Genomic DNA, 18399 nt, shown 5'->3' on the forward strand with positions numbered 1-18399 from the left:
TTAATTTTATACAGATAAAATGTAACGTATTTATTGAAAGAGCCTAACTCATTCTGTGTCTTTAAAACAAAAAATATAGTGTGTGTGCACATGTGTGTGCATGCGTGTGTTCTATAATGGGAAAATGACTCGTGTAAAAACAAGAACTCATTAAAACGTGCTATAAATGTATATAGATGTATGTAGTGTGTGCCCTAAGGAGACCCTCCTTGAAACCACAAAGTAGTCAAAATATGAACTCAAACTTTTTAAAACATTTACATCTTGGAAAATGTTTTTTCAATGTCTGTGTATTCTATTTCCTTGACACATGGTCACTGACACTCTCTGGAAAGTGATAGTGGCCTTAAGTAAAAGCAAACTGGCTTAGACCCCTGAAATACACTGGCATAAATTAAAGAAGAGAAGCTACCTGATTTTTAAGCCTTGGTTCATTTCACAAAAGGTGGACGGCAATGTTGCTGTACCATGAAACCTACCCATCACGTTTTTCTGCATTTAAAATCCTGACTAGGAGCCAAGGTTTATATATATATTTTTTTAATTCCATTGTTTCTTCGCCTTTTGGTTAAGATCAAGCGTAGCGGTTTTTTTAATTCCAGTATAATTAGCACACAGTGTTATATTCAAGGTTTATCTTTAAACACCCCAGCTTGAGCAAGTTCAGACAAAGTGATCCTAAGTGGAACTTGCTTTGGTTTCCTTTTTACCTAGTAGATTTCTTTTGTAAGGGACAGAATAAGCAATGGACATTCAGACATAGGGCATAAAAATACATGTGACAACAGTATTTCAAGGCATCACTTGTTTATTTTATGCATCGTTGTCAAAATTATAGACTTTGGAATCAGTTGCCTGGAATCAGTTGCTCTGCAAATCATTGGCTCTGCGTGATTTGGATCTCTGTTCCCTTCTCTATAACTAGGGAATGTCGAAAGCATCTATTGTGTATTTTTCTGTGGACATTAAGAGAAATATGGAAAGCACCTTGCACTGTGTCTGACATCTAGAAAGCACTCAGCAAATATTGGCTATTATTATATGTGGTCAGAATAGTGGTCGTCTGCTATGTGCCAGGCACTATACCAGGCTCTTTGCATGGTCAACAAATGACCTGCATGGTAAATGTAATTATGGCTATTTTATAAATTAAGAGATGGAGGCTCAGAAAAGATACCAAGAAACTAGCTGGTAAGATGCAGGACAATGATTCAAACCCAGGCCCTCGGCCTCCGTGTTCTTTACCCTACTCATATCCTGTTTCATACAGTACCAGCTGCATATGGCCGTTTAGCTGGTGGCTAACGAGCTGGTGGGAGAGCCGGAGGTGGCCTCCTGTACCCGCAGGCACTTTTTCACTTCTAACACTACTATCTGACTCCTAAGAAATCCCCGTTTCTGCAGAACCAGCCAGGTTGACATCAAAGAGGAGGGAATGATTTCCAGTCTACAACAACTACACAGGAACATTGATCCAGTCTTCATTCTTAAAGTGGGGCTTGGGGCTGTTTTCCATAACATGACATATATTCCCCAGTTTGAGAAGTGAGGCATTGCTCAGGATGATACTGAGATCGTGAGATCCCATTCTGTCACTTGTTGGGAAGGTTTGCCTTCCTATGGCAGATTCTTTCTTCGAAAACTGAAGAAATCAAATTGATCAGCTCAAGTTAGGTCTTTCCTGAATGCAGTTGTTAGTATCTGAGTTATTTCCCCTGGCAAAATGACATCTGTGTTCTGCCTCCTTTGGGAGAGCCTGGTTTGCAAAGCAAATTATTTTTTCCGTTTGATTTCCTTTCTGTTTCTTCAAGTAAACATTTTTCATGAGCATTTGATCAGGAGGAATCAGAAAGCTAACGAAGGCATTTGACTTTATCGACTGTGGTGTTGTCATCAAAGGATCTATGCAAAATGCATTTTTTTTATGCATCCCAGGACCACACCTTTCATCTTTCTTTCCCCCATGGACAGTTTTTGTTGACTCCAAAGAATGATTTGACCTCAGAGAAAGCTTCTTATCAGGTGAAATAAGAGGAAGAAGGAGCTGTACCAACCAAGGCGAACACTCCTTTCACCTCAAGGAATGTGCGTATGCTGTTCTAAGTCCCTCATTCAGATTTTATCACCTGTTTGGAATTGAGCAATGTAACATGGCCATTTAAACACACAGTGTCTCAGTGGAGACGTTTCTAAGTAGAGTCCAGGCAAAGAAGCCCTAAGGATGTACAGATCAAGAGCTATCCACAACCTAAACACGGTCTCAACCAATGAGGTCTAGTGAATACCTGTCATGGGTCAGGCAGTGGTAGGTAGTTGGCAGACTGTCATGGACCCAGGGAAGATTGAATGAAGATCAATTCGAAAGACTGAAGTTTCGTAATTCCCATGACAAATCAAAGGTCAACTTCAATGAACTAGTCCCTTCTCTGAGGTTCTCATTTTATATAAAAACAACGTAACCCATCTGGTTTCCTCTTTTTCTTATTCACAGAATGTCAGTACTGGGGCGCAGAGCTCCAGCTACCTACACTGGATTTTGAAGATGTTTTAAAAAATGATGAACACGCTTACAAGTGGCTCTCCAGCCTCAAGAAAGTAGGCATAGTACGACTTACAGGAGCATCTGACAAACGAGGACAAATTTTAAAACTTGGGAAAAGGATTGGTTTCCTTTATCTCACATTTTATGGGTGAGTCACCAAAGAGTTTGTATTCGCCATTATATATAAAGTTTGATATATTTCCCAGAAGGGAGACTCTTTTGATTGGAGATAGAAAATTTCCATTTTGCCCTGAGCAGGAAGTCGGATGGGAAGACGTGCCTAAAAGTGGGATTTCTCTGAGAATAACTGGGATTTTAAAGGATCGTAAAAGCCCAAAGGCATCAGACATCAAAGACAGGCTAGTTATAGAGGGTGTGTGTTAATTTGCTAGGGCGGCCATAACAGAATACCGTAGAATAGGTGGCTTAAACAGCAGAAATTCATTTCCTCGGACTTCTGAAAGCCAGAAGTCCAAGATGAAGGTGGCTGCATGTTTGGTTTCCAGTGAGAGCTCTCTTCCTGACTTGGAGATGGCCACTCTCTCACTGGGTTCTCACATGGCCTTTCCTCTCTGTACCTGCACTGCTGGTGTCTCTCCTCTTCTTACAAGGACACTAGTCCTGTTGGAGAAGGGCCCCATCCTTACGACTTCATTTAACCTTAATCACCTTCTTAAAGGTTCCCTCTCCAAATACAGTCACATTGGTGGTTAGGGCTTCGTCATTTGATTTTGGGGAGAGCACCATTCAGCTCGTAGCAGGTAGGATGGAAGACTGTGTTTCTCCGAGGCTTTTATAAATGCTGAAGTTCATTAAAGTTTTACCGACCAAGACTTGGCACAAAATAAAGTAGGGCCCTGGGGAACCGAAACCAGCCACCAGATGTGCTAAAAAAGATAAAACTAACATGCAGAAAATTAGGTCTATGCACTTCGGCAAGTAACAGGAAATATATCTGATTTTAACTTTGGAACAAGAAGCTGTTTGCATAAGAATTGCCTGGGAGGGAATATTCATTAAGGATAATGAAACAGTAACAACAGGAAACACTTATTTGGAAGTGGGGGGTATGACTATTTTTAATCTGTAGGGTGAACCCCTCATGCGGGTTGTATACAATTATTCTTGGGCTCACAGAGCAGAGGACTTTGGGAGTGAAAAGTACCTTTAAAATCCAAAGGTTGCAAAACTGGTAGCACACAGGCTGTATTCAGATATGTTTTGGTTGGCCCACAGGATGTTGAAAGAAAATAGAATTAGTTGTCAACACTTAAAAACTGGGAGATTTTACATTAAATATGGATCTGACTTTTCTTGAAAAACAAATCTGGCAACAACTGAGACTAAATCCCTGCGTGCCAGGAACCTGCCTGATGTAAGTGGAGGCTGCCCCTTGAAGAGAGCACGTCCTCATGCTCCAGTTGCACAAATGGAGCCCCCCCACAAGACCTGCAAGGGCCCTGCCTGTCCTTGAGTTCGCCACCCTTAATCTAGAGTAAGACTCTGTCTGTAGATAAACAGAGGATCAAAAATAACTAATCTCTTGCCCTCAGTGATTTGATCAAGTTTATTCATGGCAGAAGACTCTATTGTGTATAGGCTTAGATGACCCGGCCCCCACCCCCACCCCAAGAACTTACCGTTACCATTAGCACACTGTGTCCTACATAATTTTTATCTCCCCTTCATCTGCAAGAATTTAAGCTGTTTTGGGGCTCCCGGGTGATTCAGTTGGTCAAGCAGCCAACTCTGGATTTTGACTAAGGTGATGATCTCAGGATTATGGGAGTCTGCTTGAGATTCTCTCTATCCCTCTGCCCTTCCCCTCCCCATGCCCACACACGAGCACTCTCTCTCTCTCTCAAATAAATAAATAAATCTTTAAAAAAAATTTAAGCTTTTTAGAGATTATATCAGTAACAACAGACAAAACAAAGAATTGGAAAAAGTCTTGAAATTATTAAGAGCCTCGATCTAATTATTTGTTTAATGTTCACAATTTTCTGAAATAGATAATTTCCCCCAGTTAGCTGATTAGGAATCTGAAGTGCGGAGAATTAAGCTATAAACTAAGTTTTCACAGGTAGTAGAAAAGGAACCAGAATTAGAATCCGGGTCTGTTTTATCCACGGGCTTTCTAATGCACCTCACTATCAATGATATTAAGGAAGAACATGGAAGGAATGCTTTTAGGCACCAGAAGTAAACAGAATACTTTAAAATAAATCTCTTCTATATTCTTTTACTTAGTTTTTATTTGCTGACAACAGACTTTTTGTATCTCTGCAACACATTTCACAATTTCACAACAGCAGCCAAATTTGGGGGGCTCTTTGTTATAGGGCTCTTCCTAATGCTCACCCCCACCCATCACATTTAGGGTCAGATTCTTAGTCCTGATTTATGACTTGCATTTTGTTTTGTTTTGTTGTTATAATTCCTAAAATGGCTTGATAATTTGACCACTGATCTAATTGATCTAATCTTGTAAAATTTATTGGAATAAATACTCCAGGTTTGTTGCCAAAAACAAATCAGACCTCCTACTACTGTTGCATTTCCTTTGTCCAAGACCTTTGCATCTAAGCAGATAGGTTTAACCTACGCAATCTCATCTTCCATGCGGAGGATCACATTTCTTCCCTGAATCGCTCAAACTGCACCACATGCCTTACTGCGACTTCCACAACTGATTACCAAGATCTCTGTGGGTATTTTGTTTGGGGTTTGTTTGTTTTTTAATTTTCATTTTTAATTCTTTACCTCAAGAACTTACAGTAGAGGACAGTTTTGCTGTTGTTGCTTTCTTTTTATTTGTTTGCTTATTTGTTTTTTGTTAAGAGAATGAGAAAAGTGAATGTTTTCCTGAAGTGATTTCCCTTTTCTGCCCCTTCCCACAGTAATGTGCAATGTGATATTAAAATTTCTGTAACATGAGATTCAAAGGAGGAAGGGATATTCAGAGCAATAGTTCTCAACTGAGGTTACACATTGGAATAGTTAATTTTAAAAACGCTGACATCTGGGTCCATTCTCTGGAAATTTTTCAAAACAGGATTTGGATTTGACATGAGTATCAGGACTTTTAAAAACTCTGCAGGTGATTCTTGTGTGTAGTTAAGGTTACAAACTCTGCTTGAGAGGAGGGTTACTTCAAGAGGAGGCAGATCTTGGGGTGCCTGGGTGGTGCAGCCGTTAAGCGTCTGCCTTCGGCTCAGGGCGTGATCCCGGCGTTCTGGGATCGAGTCCCACGTCAGGCTCCTCCGCTATGAGCCTGCTTCTTCCTCTCCCACTCCCCCTGCTTGTGTTCCCTCTCTCGCTGGCTGTCTCTGTCAAATAAATAAAATCTTCTAAAAAAAGAGAGAGAAAGCAGATCTCAGCTGGTGTGGAATTTGGGTGCTTTACCTCCTCTCAGCTCTCACAGTTGTGTACACCAAGTGGCAGTTCTCACGTTATTCTTTGTGCTGTGGTAATGCCTGGACACGGCTTATCTTTATAACAGAATCAGCCCCTGCCTTCAGTGCGGTCCCTTTCTTTCATAGCTTTGTTTCTCCCCTGGCAAAGAGCCTTAAGACTCTTGTTTGAAAAAAAGTTGGCAGATGAGGGATTGCCAGAAATAGAAGGATAGAGAAAGGAAAGCGGGAAGAGGAAGGCTAAAGGCTAACTTTGCGTTCCATGTAGATTTTTCAAGGAGCCTGGTTTCTACTCTTGCTTAAATGCCAAAAATAATAATAGCGTGGTGCTACTTTACACATGCTTCCCTTGAGAAACAAATATCCACCTAGCACTTTTCCATTCAAATAGGATTACTAGTTTGGAGAATTTGAATGCATGGGTCCAAAGTGAGAATTATAATATCTATTTTTGGTTCTTGGCTGTCATCTCAATTGTTAAAGGGTTGGTCGGATAAATCAAAACAGTAGATTCTAGCACTTCGCAGTCTCAGCATATAGTAGGTGAGGAATAACTGTTTAATGATAGAAGCACACCTAGATGTTTTCAAAAAACTATAAAGCAACAGGTGAATGTAAAAATTATTAGAACATTTCATAATCATAAAATTCTGTTAAATTACTAAATCAAAATGGTAATAACTTTGAGGACAAAAGTATATGTCATTTCCATGTCTACATTTTCTCAGATGCTTATCATTATTTTGTCAGTGCATCATCTAGACAATATTTTTTTCATGCAACTCTGTGAAATGCTCTGCAAGCTTACTGCCTTGATGATGAAAGCTTTCCTAGGAGAAAAGAATAAGACTTGGTAAAGAAGCTCTCATTGTTAATTTGTCAGATATATATATATGTAGAACAGTATGTAATAAGATAACCTTTTCAGAGGGACTTAGATCTTAAATTTGGATCAATATAGTTTTTACAGAGTGGGGCTAAAAGCCTCATCTCATGTCCCTGAACTTCTTCCCAAAAATCAATAAAAATATCTTTTTGGGTAATTTCTTTTTTAAATTTTTATTTATTTTTTTAAATTTTATGTCTAATTAATATAGAGTTATACTCATTTCGGGTGTACAATATAATGATTGAGCAATTCTATACATTATCAGTGCTCCTCACAGTAAGTGTACTCTTGATCCCCTTTATTTTCATGCTTTCCCCACTTGCCTCCCCTCTGGCAACCACTGATTTGTTCTCTATATTTAAAAGTCTGTTTCTTTGTCTTTTTTTCTTTATTTGTGTGTTTTGTTTCTTAAATTCCACATGTGATAGGGTATATACCTTTTTCTGACTGACTTATTTTGCTCAGCATTTTACCTTCTAGATTCATCCGTGTTGTTGCAAATGGCAAGATCTCACTCTTTTTTTATGTCTGAGTAGTGGTCCATTGTATATACACCACATCTTCTTTATCCATTCATCTATGGATGGACACTTGGGCTGCTTCCGTATCTTGGCTATTATAAATAATGGTATAATAAACATAGGGGTGCACATATCTTTTCAAATTAGTGTTTCTGTTTTCTTTGGGTAAATAGCTACTAGTGGAATTACCGGATTGTCTGTTAGTTCTATTTTTAATTTTTTGAAGAACATCCACAGTTTTCCACAGGGGCTGCATCAGTTTGCATTCCCACTAATAGGGCATGAGGCTTCCTTTTCTCCACATCCTCGCCAACACCTGTTGTTTCTCATGCTTTTGATGCCATTCTGACAGGTGTGAGGTGATATCTCATTGTGGTTTTGATGATAATTTCTTAATTGAAGAAATTATTTGAATTTATGACACAATCTAACCCAATGAGAAATAGTCATTGTAAACTATACTTTTTCTATACACTGCTATCCTCAATGATTATACCAAGTTAGAAAGTTTTCAAGAATGCAACCAGCAGAATAAATTTGAAAGGAAGTACAGTCACTCTCAATCATACTGAATGTCTTGATTGGCAATATTATTGTTTTACCCATCAGTACGCTACACGGTACAAGGCACTGTGTTAGGCATTTTGTTCTGACCTAGATTTGGGTTTCTACTTTATGGAAAAGTATCCTATCTGACTGTTGTATATGGGCAAATATAAATACTTGAGTTGACTTTATCTAAATAATCAGAACTAATAAAAATCCCATAAAATCAAGAAATAGACTGAAAGTAACCCTGGACTTTTGGCATTATAAATGAGGAAACGTTCCATACCAACAGCAGTTAAAAGGCAGTGAAGGGTGATGTTCTCCCAGCATGGTGAAAGAACAGTAAAGATGGGCAAACATATGGCCACTTGAAAAAATGAAGCCAGACTTCTCAAAATTTACACAGGCTACCATCGTGTAAGTAGGGTTGGCATGAATAAATATATATTTAATTAAGACTTCATAAAGTTACACAGCCCCTTTGCCCATCCCCATGCTAATTCAATTCAGATGAAAGCCATTTTTATTTTATGCTATTCTTCCCCTTTCCTGGCCATCCCACCAGAGACAGCTGGTAAGGGACAACTACAGCACTAGCACTCTTTCCATTGTTTGTCCAAGATTGCTTCCCTTCCATCCTACTTAACTCTTTTCCCTTGCTTTTCCCTCTCCTGGCCTTTATTCTGCCTATAGACAGCATATCCTGTTCCAAGTCCTCCTCTCTTCTTGGCTACTTTTTGGCCTTTCTTACTCTTCTCACTTGACATACTAACATTTTCCCCCTCCCTCCAGACCACCACCTCTGCGACACACTCCCTTGGTCTGGTAGCCTCTGTAGCTCTAGGAAAGACAACCCTCTCCCAGCCTCTGCTCTCTGAGATCACTACCAGCACCACTGGTCGTGGGCTTTTGAAACCATAATTCTGATAAGAAAACATTGAGAAGGTCAGATGTACTTCCCTAAAAGGGTAAAATCATGCTCTGGAAATATTCCTTTGCCAACTGGTTGGACAACTAAATAAATTGGCCAGGTCAGGGTTTGTTATTTACATAAGTTCATGTAATGGTGTGTGTGTGTGCCTGCATGTGACAGAGACAAGGAAGAAATTCAGTGTCAATTTTTTAAAGCATTTACCACCGGTAGTGTGTATCAACCAGCTGTTTGGCTAGTAACAGGGTAATCTCTGAAAATAAGGCCTGCGCATCTCATTGCCATCATCACTGTCATATGGAGCTCCTTGTAGGCTGAAATGGTGGCCTTCAGTACTAGCTCAGTGCCTGACACAGAGTGAGCACTCGGGGAATTTTAATAAAAGGGAAAGTATGCTAAGATCTTAAGGACTTCATTTGGTCAAGACATCGAAATTCTTTCTTAGCATTGTCAACATTTGTAAGCCCTTAGTTAGAAAATTAACCTTGTGAGCAACTCTGAGTGACCCATCTTCATCAGAAAGTCAAGCAGACGAAAATACAAATTTCAACCTTAGCTAGCAAGACTGCCTTCTTTCCAGAATACAGTCCAGAAGTTTCAGATTTTCTTCTTTCTAAGAATGTTTTATTTGCTGGCATAAGCAAGTTGCATTAACACTTGTAGCAGGGATTAGACTAATAAGAATAATGAGGTGAAAATGAAAAATATGTTTTTCTGAAACACCAACATCAGGAATAAAATAGTGACAATGAGGAAAAGGGGTAAAAGGAACTCAGTGGATCTTGGTAGTAGTCAAATTTTATCTTGTGGAGACAAGCATAGAAGCTGTTCAATTACTGAATAAAACTTACAAGGTTACAAATTGTAGTGGAAAAGTTTAAATAAAGACTTTGGAACACTTCATTCCTAAAAACTGGGGGAGAGTTGGGAACCCAACACCCCAGAGCATCTGCATTACATTACTGCCCGGAGAGCTGCCCATAGGACCAAAAGAGAAACACAGTTGATCATGGCTCCACCACTGGCTATGTGTAGGTGAGAAGGTGATCTAAGCTTTTCATGTAATTTCCTGGAGCTCTCTGATTCTCCTCTACTGAGGACTTGCTTCTCTCTTCCTACAGGAATCTTTTAATACCTGGCACGCCCTTTGAAACCTTTAGATGAAAGTTTGCTGGAAAATGTAAGAGGCTACTACTGCTGCCCAGTTTCGCATCTGCATGAGCGCCTTGCATGCAGGCTTCATCAGATGAATAAAGTCATGTCGAACCAAAAATGTTTCTAGTGGGCTGTTTGTCAAGTACACCAGCCAGGCCAGTTAGGAATTAACAATATTGAAATGGCCTCTGGGGAATACAAGAATATATCCTTTCCAGCATTCACTGGATTTCTGCTAGCATTTCTGTAAGCCAGCCCAGCAGCATTTCACACATTCGGTTGTATTAGAGATTGGGGGTATATGAGTGAAAAATATTATTATTCCTTGGCTTCTGCCCCCTTTGAAATTGCTTCTATCATTAGCACTGCCTCCAAAACTGACTTTGAAACAGCTACTTGTTTGATATACATGCTACCAGAAAACATTTGTGAAGTGTGGAGACTCAACAGGGAAAGAAAAAACAAGTTTACCCATTTTGGTGAAATTTCTAGCCAAGAAAATGCTTGAGAGAACCACATAGCCCTTCTTGAATAAAAATGGCTCTGAGTTATGAAAAACCAACCTAAAGGCAATTTAGACTTGGGAAGAAAACAAAGAAAACCTGTCTGAGTTCTGAATCTAATTGTAATTCCATCCTACTGTAAAAAATTCACAATGGGATTTCTTAATGAGTTGTTTTAGATTTAGTACTGAGCCTAGTGTTTGAGTAGGGGGGAGAGAACCTTTAAAATGTGTGTTCTTGTGAATATGAAGGGTTCCCAAGCAGAGTAACAGGCTGTGTTCTTTCGGCCATTGTGAACCCCAGCTCATGTTATCAGCCAAAAGACAGTCCCTGGGGTTCCCTTTGTAATACTTGCTTTTGCAGTAATTAAAGTTGCTGCCAGCAAAACCACTTGAGTCTGAGGTCATCTCATGAATGAAAAGGAAAAATAATTTCCGTGTCTCATGCTCCCCTAGAAATCACTTGAGGAAATTATGAGACCCTAGTAAACCACTTGCTTCTCCACAAGCCCTGACTCCCACTTGCCTCCTTGGTTTTCCTCCGAGCACCCAGGACAGGTAACTAGTATTGGGATGGGACAAAATAATTTTCTGTTAAGCACTTTTTATGTGCTAAGTATTGAACTCCGTGCTTTATGGTCATTATCTTGAATCTTCACAATTCCAATAAGAACCATTATTCCCATTTTAGAGATAAGGAAACCGAGGCAGAAGAATCAGGCTTCAAACCCAGGTTTACTTGTTTCAACAGCCTGCAGCCTTTCCTTGGCACTGTACTTCTATGGCGGTTTATCTAGTACTCCCCCTATAGTTCCTAATGCTGTAAGAATTATTAACTATCAAATGTGGCTTCCGCTCGTATTCATAGCTCAGATACCAGGGAACCCTTCAACAGGGTGATATAGAAATTTCTCAAACTAATTCATAACAACAGCACCAGAATATTCATTCCCATCCCATCTATTAAATTCAAATTATAGCCATCTGTTTATGCAAAGGGAAAGTGACAGTTGACAAGGAATCAGATAACTTGTGACAAGAGAAAATGAGGCTCATATTTTAATCTTTCACATCAAAAATCTAAACCAGCATCTAGCTCCTGTTCTGTTGAAATAAATTAAGCACAATTTGACCTACCACCTCCAAAAAATTAAATATGCTTAATTTGGAATTCTCATAAGCTTTTTTTTTTTTTCTGCAATGCACTGCATTCTTAGTTTTTCATAATGAAAGACTTTAGAATTTTGGAGGAAATTGCTATAACTTTTTTCTTTATGTTTTTAGAGGCAGTTGTCATCTTTCTATCACTACTTGTCTTTATTTTTATTATTGGGAGTATTTTTAACCTTTCAAAATAAATTTAAGAAACCACTTCTTGTGGTAAAATACAATCCAGACACAGAAATATTACATAAGACAGATATATACCTAAATGAATTTTTGTAAGACACATGCTCTTGAAATACCAGCCAGGTCAAGAAATAGAACATCGCCAGTCACTCTGGAGCCGATCCACATATGCCAAGCAATCACAAACCTCTCTTTTTTCCCCAAATGTAACAGCTCTTCTGCATTTTATGGTATTCACTATCTTGTTTTCCTGATTTAGAATATTATCACCAAAATGTGCATCCCTTGTCAGTAGTCTGGTTTCCCAATTTTTTAGATTTTTTATATCTTTTTTTTTCTCTCCTATTACTAATTCTGTTAGTAAGTAAATTTACTACTTAGCACCAGTGCTGTGTGAACATATCTGTATTCAGTTTGGTTGTCTGAATGCTATTCTCTTGTAAATTCCTCAGGAAGGCCCCACGAGAACAATATTCTCTAAATTCTTGCATGTTGACAGCAATTTAAGATCTTTATACTTGAAAATCAGTTTGGCTAAATATAAAATTCTTGGCTCACGTCATCTTTAATATGTCACTACAGTTTTATTGGTAATCTAATTTTCTTTCCCTTATAAATAATTTGATATTTTTACTTGGACGCCCAAAAGATTTTCTTTTTAAAGACCAGCAATTTTACAGGCTATCTTGGTGTTGGTTGCTCTGGGGCAACTTTCTCAGGGAGCATATGGTTTGGTCTTTCAATGTTTCAAACCTTTTTTTTTTTTTAATTTCAAGAATTTTTTTTTGAATTATAGTTCTTAATATTTGTTCTCCTTACTTTGGATGTCTTCTTTTGAGGACTCCTATTGTGTGTATATTAAAGGCGTTATCTGCTGGGCTTATTCTATATTGCATATCCCTTCTAGCTTAGTCTTCATTTTTAATGATTTTTAAAATTTTTCCTTTCTGAGTATAACACTCCATTCCTGAGTCCAGAAGACATGAATGAAATGATACACTATATGAAAATATAACATATCAGAGTTAGAAACTCAGAAATGGAGTGTTAGTAGGTATAAACAGAAAAACAGAAGTTAGAAATAGAAAAACTAGAATATTTTTTATCTTTGGGGGAATATCCTTCTGGCATGTATTATCTATAGGTATGTTATTTTGTTATTCATTCTCTTTTTGTCTTAAAATAACTTCATGAAACTAAACTTTAATCACGTGATGTTTCTCATTTTTATGTGATTTTTTTCTTAATTATGAAAAGGAGATATGATTCAGAACCTTTATTATAGTTTTAAGCTGTATTTCCAAACAACGGCTGATTAATTTCTAAGACCTCCTGGTTTCTCTCCTTTACTTTTATCTGGAACTTCTTTTTCCTTTGTCCTTACTGTCCCTGGACTGCTCAGTTTGGGGTCTTTTTCTCAGAAGGAAGCTTCATCATGGATGAGGGTTTTGTCTGTTAGGCGAGTTCCCAAGGCCCAGACTAATCCAGTCCCTTACCATGGACCTCTCATAGGCAGCTATGTTGCAACGTGAACATACCGTTGTTTGGTGTCCTCCTGCAGGCACCAGTAACTGTCCATTCGTGATCTGGGAGTTTTTCAGATCCGTCCAGTACCTAGTTGCTTCCCTCTGCTTCCTCCTCTGCACCATTTCTGATACCGCATATTGTGACTTCGGAAAGTCTGTCTCTATTCCTACTCCTATTTTGGGCTTTATGGATATATCTCGTCACCTAATTTTGATGTGGATGTTGCCCTGAGTTTTGGGGTTTGCACACTAGATGTCCTACGAAGAAAATTCAGAGAGATTAATAACTATGTCACCATCATCACCCCAGGACCCTCCTTGTTTACTTTGTATCTATGCTTCATGGAGATTTCCATACGAGTTTAATGGATTGAGTCAGAGCAATGCTAGATATCAGACAGGTTACTTTTGTTCTTCTAGTTTATAGTGGGGATATTAATTCTCACCAAGAATGGTATGGAGTTTTTCATTTTCAGGAATAAATTCAATGTAAATGAGTGTCCATAATATAAGTAGAACTGAAAAGATAATGGCTTTTTAAAACACAACTCTAGCAATTTTGCCAAGTATTGTTTACAAACAACCGTAACACTTTCCCTAGAAATCAGACAACAGAAATGATTAGTGGCCAAATTATTCATAATTTAATATATCTAAAACATATAGCTTTGGCCAGGATTAAAGTTGATAGCCAGACAATTGGGAAAATAACACAATTTACTGTTTTATAGTCCATGCCTTCATTCACAAATATTTTTGGCAGTGGGTTAAATGCTATAAGATAAAGAGTTTGTTTCAACTCAGTTCCCCAATGTAATGAGATTCTTTTAGGTAAGACTTTACAGAAAAGAAGGGAAGCAGAAATTTGAAGCAAAGCCGGGAATAGCCATAGAGCAAACTATCCCCACTCCAGCCCATATTGGACTTCTCTCACTTCCCTTGAGAGGTCATGTTCTCTCCCTCCACCAGGCCTTCTCACATGCTATTTCTTCTACCCACAATGACCTTTACTCTTCTAGGTAAATCCTACTCAATCTTCAGGTCTTAACCTAATCTTCACTTCTTTATTCTCATAACACCTTGTACTTTAGGTTTGGAAGATAAGTCACACTGATTTTTCTTTCCCATAGACTGTACGTTCCATGAGGTCCAAGTACCATGTCTGCTCTGTTCACACCTTCATCCTTAGTTCCTGGCCCACTGTGTGTATCTAACAGGTGATAATGCAAGAATAAATATCTGAAGCTCAGAAGGGTGACTGCATCTGGGAAGGTATATGTGGATGTGTTTCAACTACAGTTAGAAACGATAGGGGCACCTGGGGGTTCAGTCAGTTAAGTGTCTGCCTTCGTCTCAAGTTGTGATCCCAGGGTCCCAGGATTGAAACCCGTATCAGACTCCTTGCTCAGTGGGGAGTCTGCTTCTCCCTCCCCCACTCTTGCGCTCTCTCTCTCAAATAAATAAATAAAATCTTTGAAAAAATAAAAATAAATAGAAAAAAAAAGAAATGATACACAGTATAATATTCCTTTGAATGATTATAAAGGTTTCTGTTTATTTTAGCTAGGATATAAGCTTCTTTAAGATTTGTTTATAGATTTATTTATTTGAGATAGAGAGAGCATGTGCTCACATGTATGTGCGTCAAAGAGCAGAGGAGGGGAAAGATAGAGGGAGAGGGAGAGAGAGAACCTCAGACTCTCCACTCAGTGTGGAGCCTGAGATCATGACCTGAGCCAAAATCAAGAGTTGGACACTTAACCAACTGAGCCACCCAGGTGCCCCTAGAAGATAACTGTCTATGTTAAAACTTAAAAAATAAAAATGACACATGAGCATTATGTTTTAGATCCAACAGGACAAGTGATGATAGTCAAAAGAAGGCATTCTTCTGTTACCTGATGAGAGCAGCTTATAGCAGGCTACGTTAGAGATCGTAGCTGTTGGTGATAAGAAATCCAGGTCGCAGTTGTAGAACATCTTTTCATATAAGTCGTACTTCAAAAAAGAACAAGATTAAAAATAAATCCAGCATGATTTTCCAGGTGTGAACCACTAACCAAAAGATTATAAAATCTATCACCAAGGGTATAAAGAACAAATCTAGCAAAAACAATATTTAAGCATTCCCTAAACACTAAAGAATTCAGATTTGTCCCAGAACACTATTAATTTCATGAAATATCATGAATATTTATGACTGGCATCTAGAGTGGGATGGATCTAGTGAATAAGTATTCAAACCAAGACCACAAAATCGTCTCTAAAAATCATGATTTTGATGTACAGGTGGAGCTTCTGACAAAATCCTTAAATGGAAAATAGAAATTTCTTTTTTTTTAAATTTTAATTCCAGTATAGTTAACATGTAGTATCATATTAGTCTCAGGTGTACAATATAGTGATTTAACAATTCTGTAGATCACTCAGTGTGCATCGTGATGAGTGTAACCTCAATCCCCATGCCCTATTTCACCCATCCTCCCACCCACCTCCCGACGGTAACCATCAGTTTGTTCTCTAGAGTTAAGAGTCTGTGTTTTGGTTTATCCGATTTTGAGAATGACACGAGTAGCTCAGTGGAAATACCTAGATTTGTTTAAAATAGGATCTCTGGCAAAAACAGGATTACGAGCACAGTTTCAATCGCCTGTCCCAGCACAATACCGGACACGTCTATAGCAATTGGCTAAGATGTTATGCTGAGCCTGCCCCTTCGGTCTTAGAAAACCCCGGGTCCTGCACCTCTGATCCGGTCATGATGCAGTTCCTGATGGTCTGCTTGAGTTGCTTTACTTGGAGGGGCATTAGAACCTGCCTCTAATGAAAGATGCCTATAAATACACCTTCATCCCACTCAGGCCCCACAAGTGGGCTTTTAAAAAACAGTTTCTCCACAGGCCAATGGATCCCATTTGCATTTATTTCTGCTGTGTTTTCCTTTGGATTTGAGAAGGATACGGATACGTGAAAGCTTAGGGTCATAAACAATCAGCGGCAGTCTTCTTGGCATGGTTCATTTCTATAAGGAGGTAGAAAGGTAGATCAGATGACATTTCTAGGATTTTTCCAGACTTACGCTATGACTATGATGAGAATGTTTTATGACTGGAATTGGCAAGCCCCTTTCCTGGGATTTATCATTATGTGCGAGCATAGACTTTTAGGCTACATATCCCACACCGTGCCTAAGACACTTTAGGGCTGAAAAATATTTATTATCCCCTGCCAGTTAGCACAGAGGGCTGGAGAACTGCTTCAATGATGCCAAGTCACAGGCCCCATCCCTGCAGAAGCCAGTTAATGTCGAATAAAGGAAAGATCTGTTCCCTGGCTGAAACATGCACCTTGAATCTCAGCCAGCTCTTGGCTGCATGAAAATTCAGTGAATTTACCCCTGATCATAGGAGGAACCAGGAAAGGGAATGTGGGTGAATCAATGCAAAACCATCATCAATCTTGAAAAGAAACTCTAAATATAGTCATTTCCTGTCCACAGTGTCAAAAGCATCATCTTTTAGAAGATATTATAGATTCTACAACTTGATGAAATTACTTTCTTTGTATCCTTAAATGCTTTCCTCCATGTTGATTATTGTTGGAATGCTCTTGGTGACAACAGGCAGAATCTTCATTAGGTTTGGGTCACAGAGTGGCATGAGGTCCATAGAGAACATGTATTTCCTGGCTGCAGTTACTATAGTATAATGGATTGTCTGACTCATATTTGAAATGAGTTGCAGCAGGCTATATATATTCTTCTTTCACTGGGTCTCTTTCCAACTTATGGCCACATAGAGATGATTCTTTAAATTTTGGTGAAAGATTTACCAGGCTTTTCATTTTAAATTTATTTTTTTTTAATTTTTAAAAAAAATTTATTTATTTGAGAGAGAGAGAGCGAGCACGAGTGGGAGGGTGGGGCAGCGGCAGAGGGAGAAGCAGGCTCCCCACTGACCAGGGATCCTGAAGTGGGACTCAATCCCAGGATCCTGAGATCATGACCTGAGCTGAAGGCAGATGCTTAACTGACTGAGCCACCCGCGGGCCCCTCCATTTTACATTTAGATGAAATACAAAACAAAACAAAACAAAAACAGAGCCAAATAGTTTCATCCTCAATTCCAAAGAATGGGGAAGAAACCCTACGTTTCACCTCAGATTCCTCTCCCTAAGATACATCTCCCAGAAATTCGTGTTTCTCCTTTTCTTCCAGGTCTTCTGGAGAGAGATGAGATTGTGGCTAGGAAGGGACATATAACCTTAAAGTTATATTTTGTGATCTGAGTAATAGTTACACGAGTATAATTAAAAATTCATTAAGTTCAAATAAAATAAAATAAATATTCATTAACTGCCCTCTAAGATCAAGAACAAGACAAGAGTGCTGGTTTTCACCATTGCTATTCAACATTGTACTAGAAGTTCTGGCCAGGGCAGTTGGGCAAGATATAGAAATATAGGCATCCAAATGAGAAAGGTAGAAGTAAGTCTATCTTTATTCATAGATAACATGATCCTATATATAGAAAACCCCACAGAATGCACATGAAAAATCTATTAGAGCTAATAAATGACTTCAGCAAAGTTGCAGGATACAAGAGCAATACACAGAAATGAGTTGTGTTTATATACACTAGCAACGAACAATCTGAAAAAGAAATTAAAAAAAAAATTCCATTTACAATAGCATCCATAAGAATAAATACCTAGGAATAAATTTAACCAAGAAGGTGAAAACTCATAAAACAAAAACTATAAAACATTGCTGAAGGAAATTAAAGAAGACCTAATAAATGGAAGGACATTCTGCATTCATGGATTGGAAGATGTAATATTGTTAAGATGTGATTCCTACCCAAAGACGTCTACAGATTCAATGCAATGCTTACCAAAATTCCAATGGCTTTCTTGTGGAAGTGGAAAAGCAATGCTCAAATTCATATGAAATTGCAAGGGGCTCTGAGTAGCCAAAACAATAAAAAAAAAATAACAAACTTGGAGGACTCCTACTTCCTTAT

General features: G+C 38.6%; 1 protein-coding gene and 1 long non-coding RNA gene across 11 annotated transcripts in view; one reads left to right on the top strand and one right to left on the bottom strand.

Moving 5' to 3' along the window:
* Positions 1 to 18399, top strand: part of BBOX1 (gamma-butyrobetaine hydroxylase 1) — a 60020-nt gene that overhangs the window by 24129 nt on the left and 17492 nt on the right. For all 4 annotated transcript variants that reach the window (XM_057317290.1, XM_057317291.1, XM_044389043.3 and 1 more), the window contains one exon: positions 2492 to 2690. In XM_057317290.1, coding sequence (XP_057173273.1) covers positions 2492 to 2690 — 199 coding nt within the window. The remainder of the gene's footprint in view (positions 1 to 2491; positions 2691 to 18399) is intronic.
* Positions 1 to 18399, bottom strand: part of LOC130544642 (uncharacterized) — a 134458-nt gene that overhangs the window by 22045 nt on the left and 94014 nt on the right. For 4 of the 7 annotated variants that reach the window (XR_008961064.1, XR_008961067.1, XR_008961062.1 and 1 more), the window contains one exon: positions 15277 to 16400. This is a non-coding gene — a long non-coding RNA (uncharacterized LOC130544642). The remainder of the gene's footprint in view (positions 1 to 15276; positions 16401 to 18399) is intronic. The other 3 variants (XR_008961068.1, XR_008961066.1, XR_008961065.1) reach the window with 1 other exon arrangement.

This window comes from Ursus arctos, unplaced genomic scaffold (assembly GCF_023065955.2).
Source record: "Ursus arctos isolate Adak ecotype North America unplaced genomic scaffold, UrsArc2.0 scaffold_23, whole genome shotgun sequence".
Taxonomy (NCBI): Eukaryota; Metazoa; Chordata; class Mammalia; order Carnivora; family Ursidae; genus Ursus; species Ursus arctos.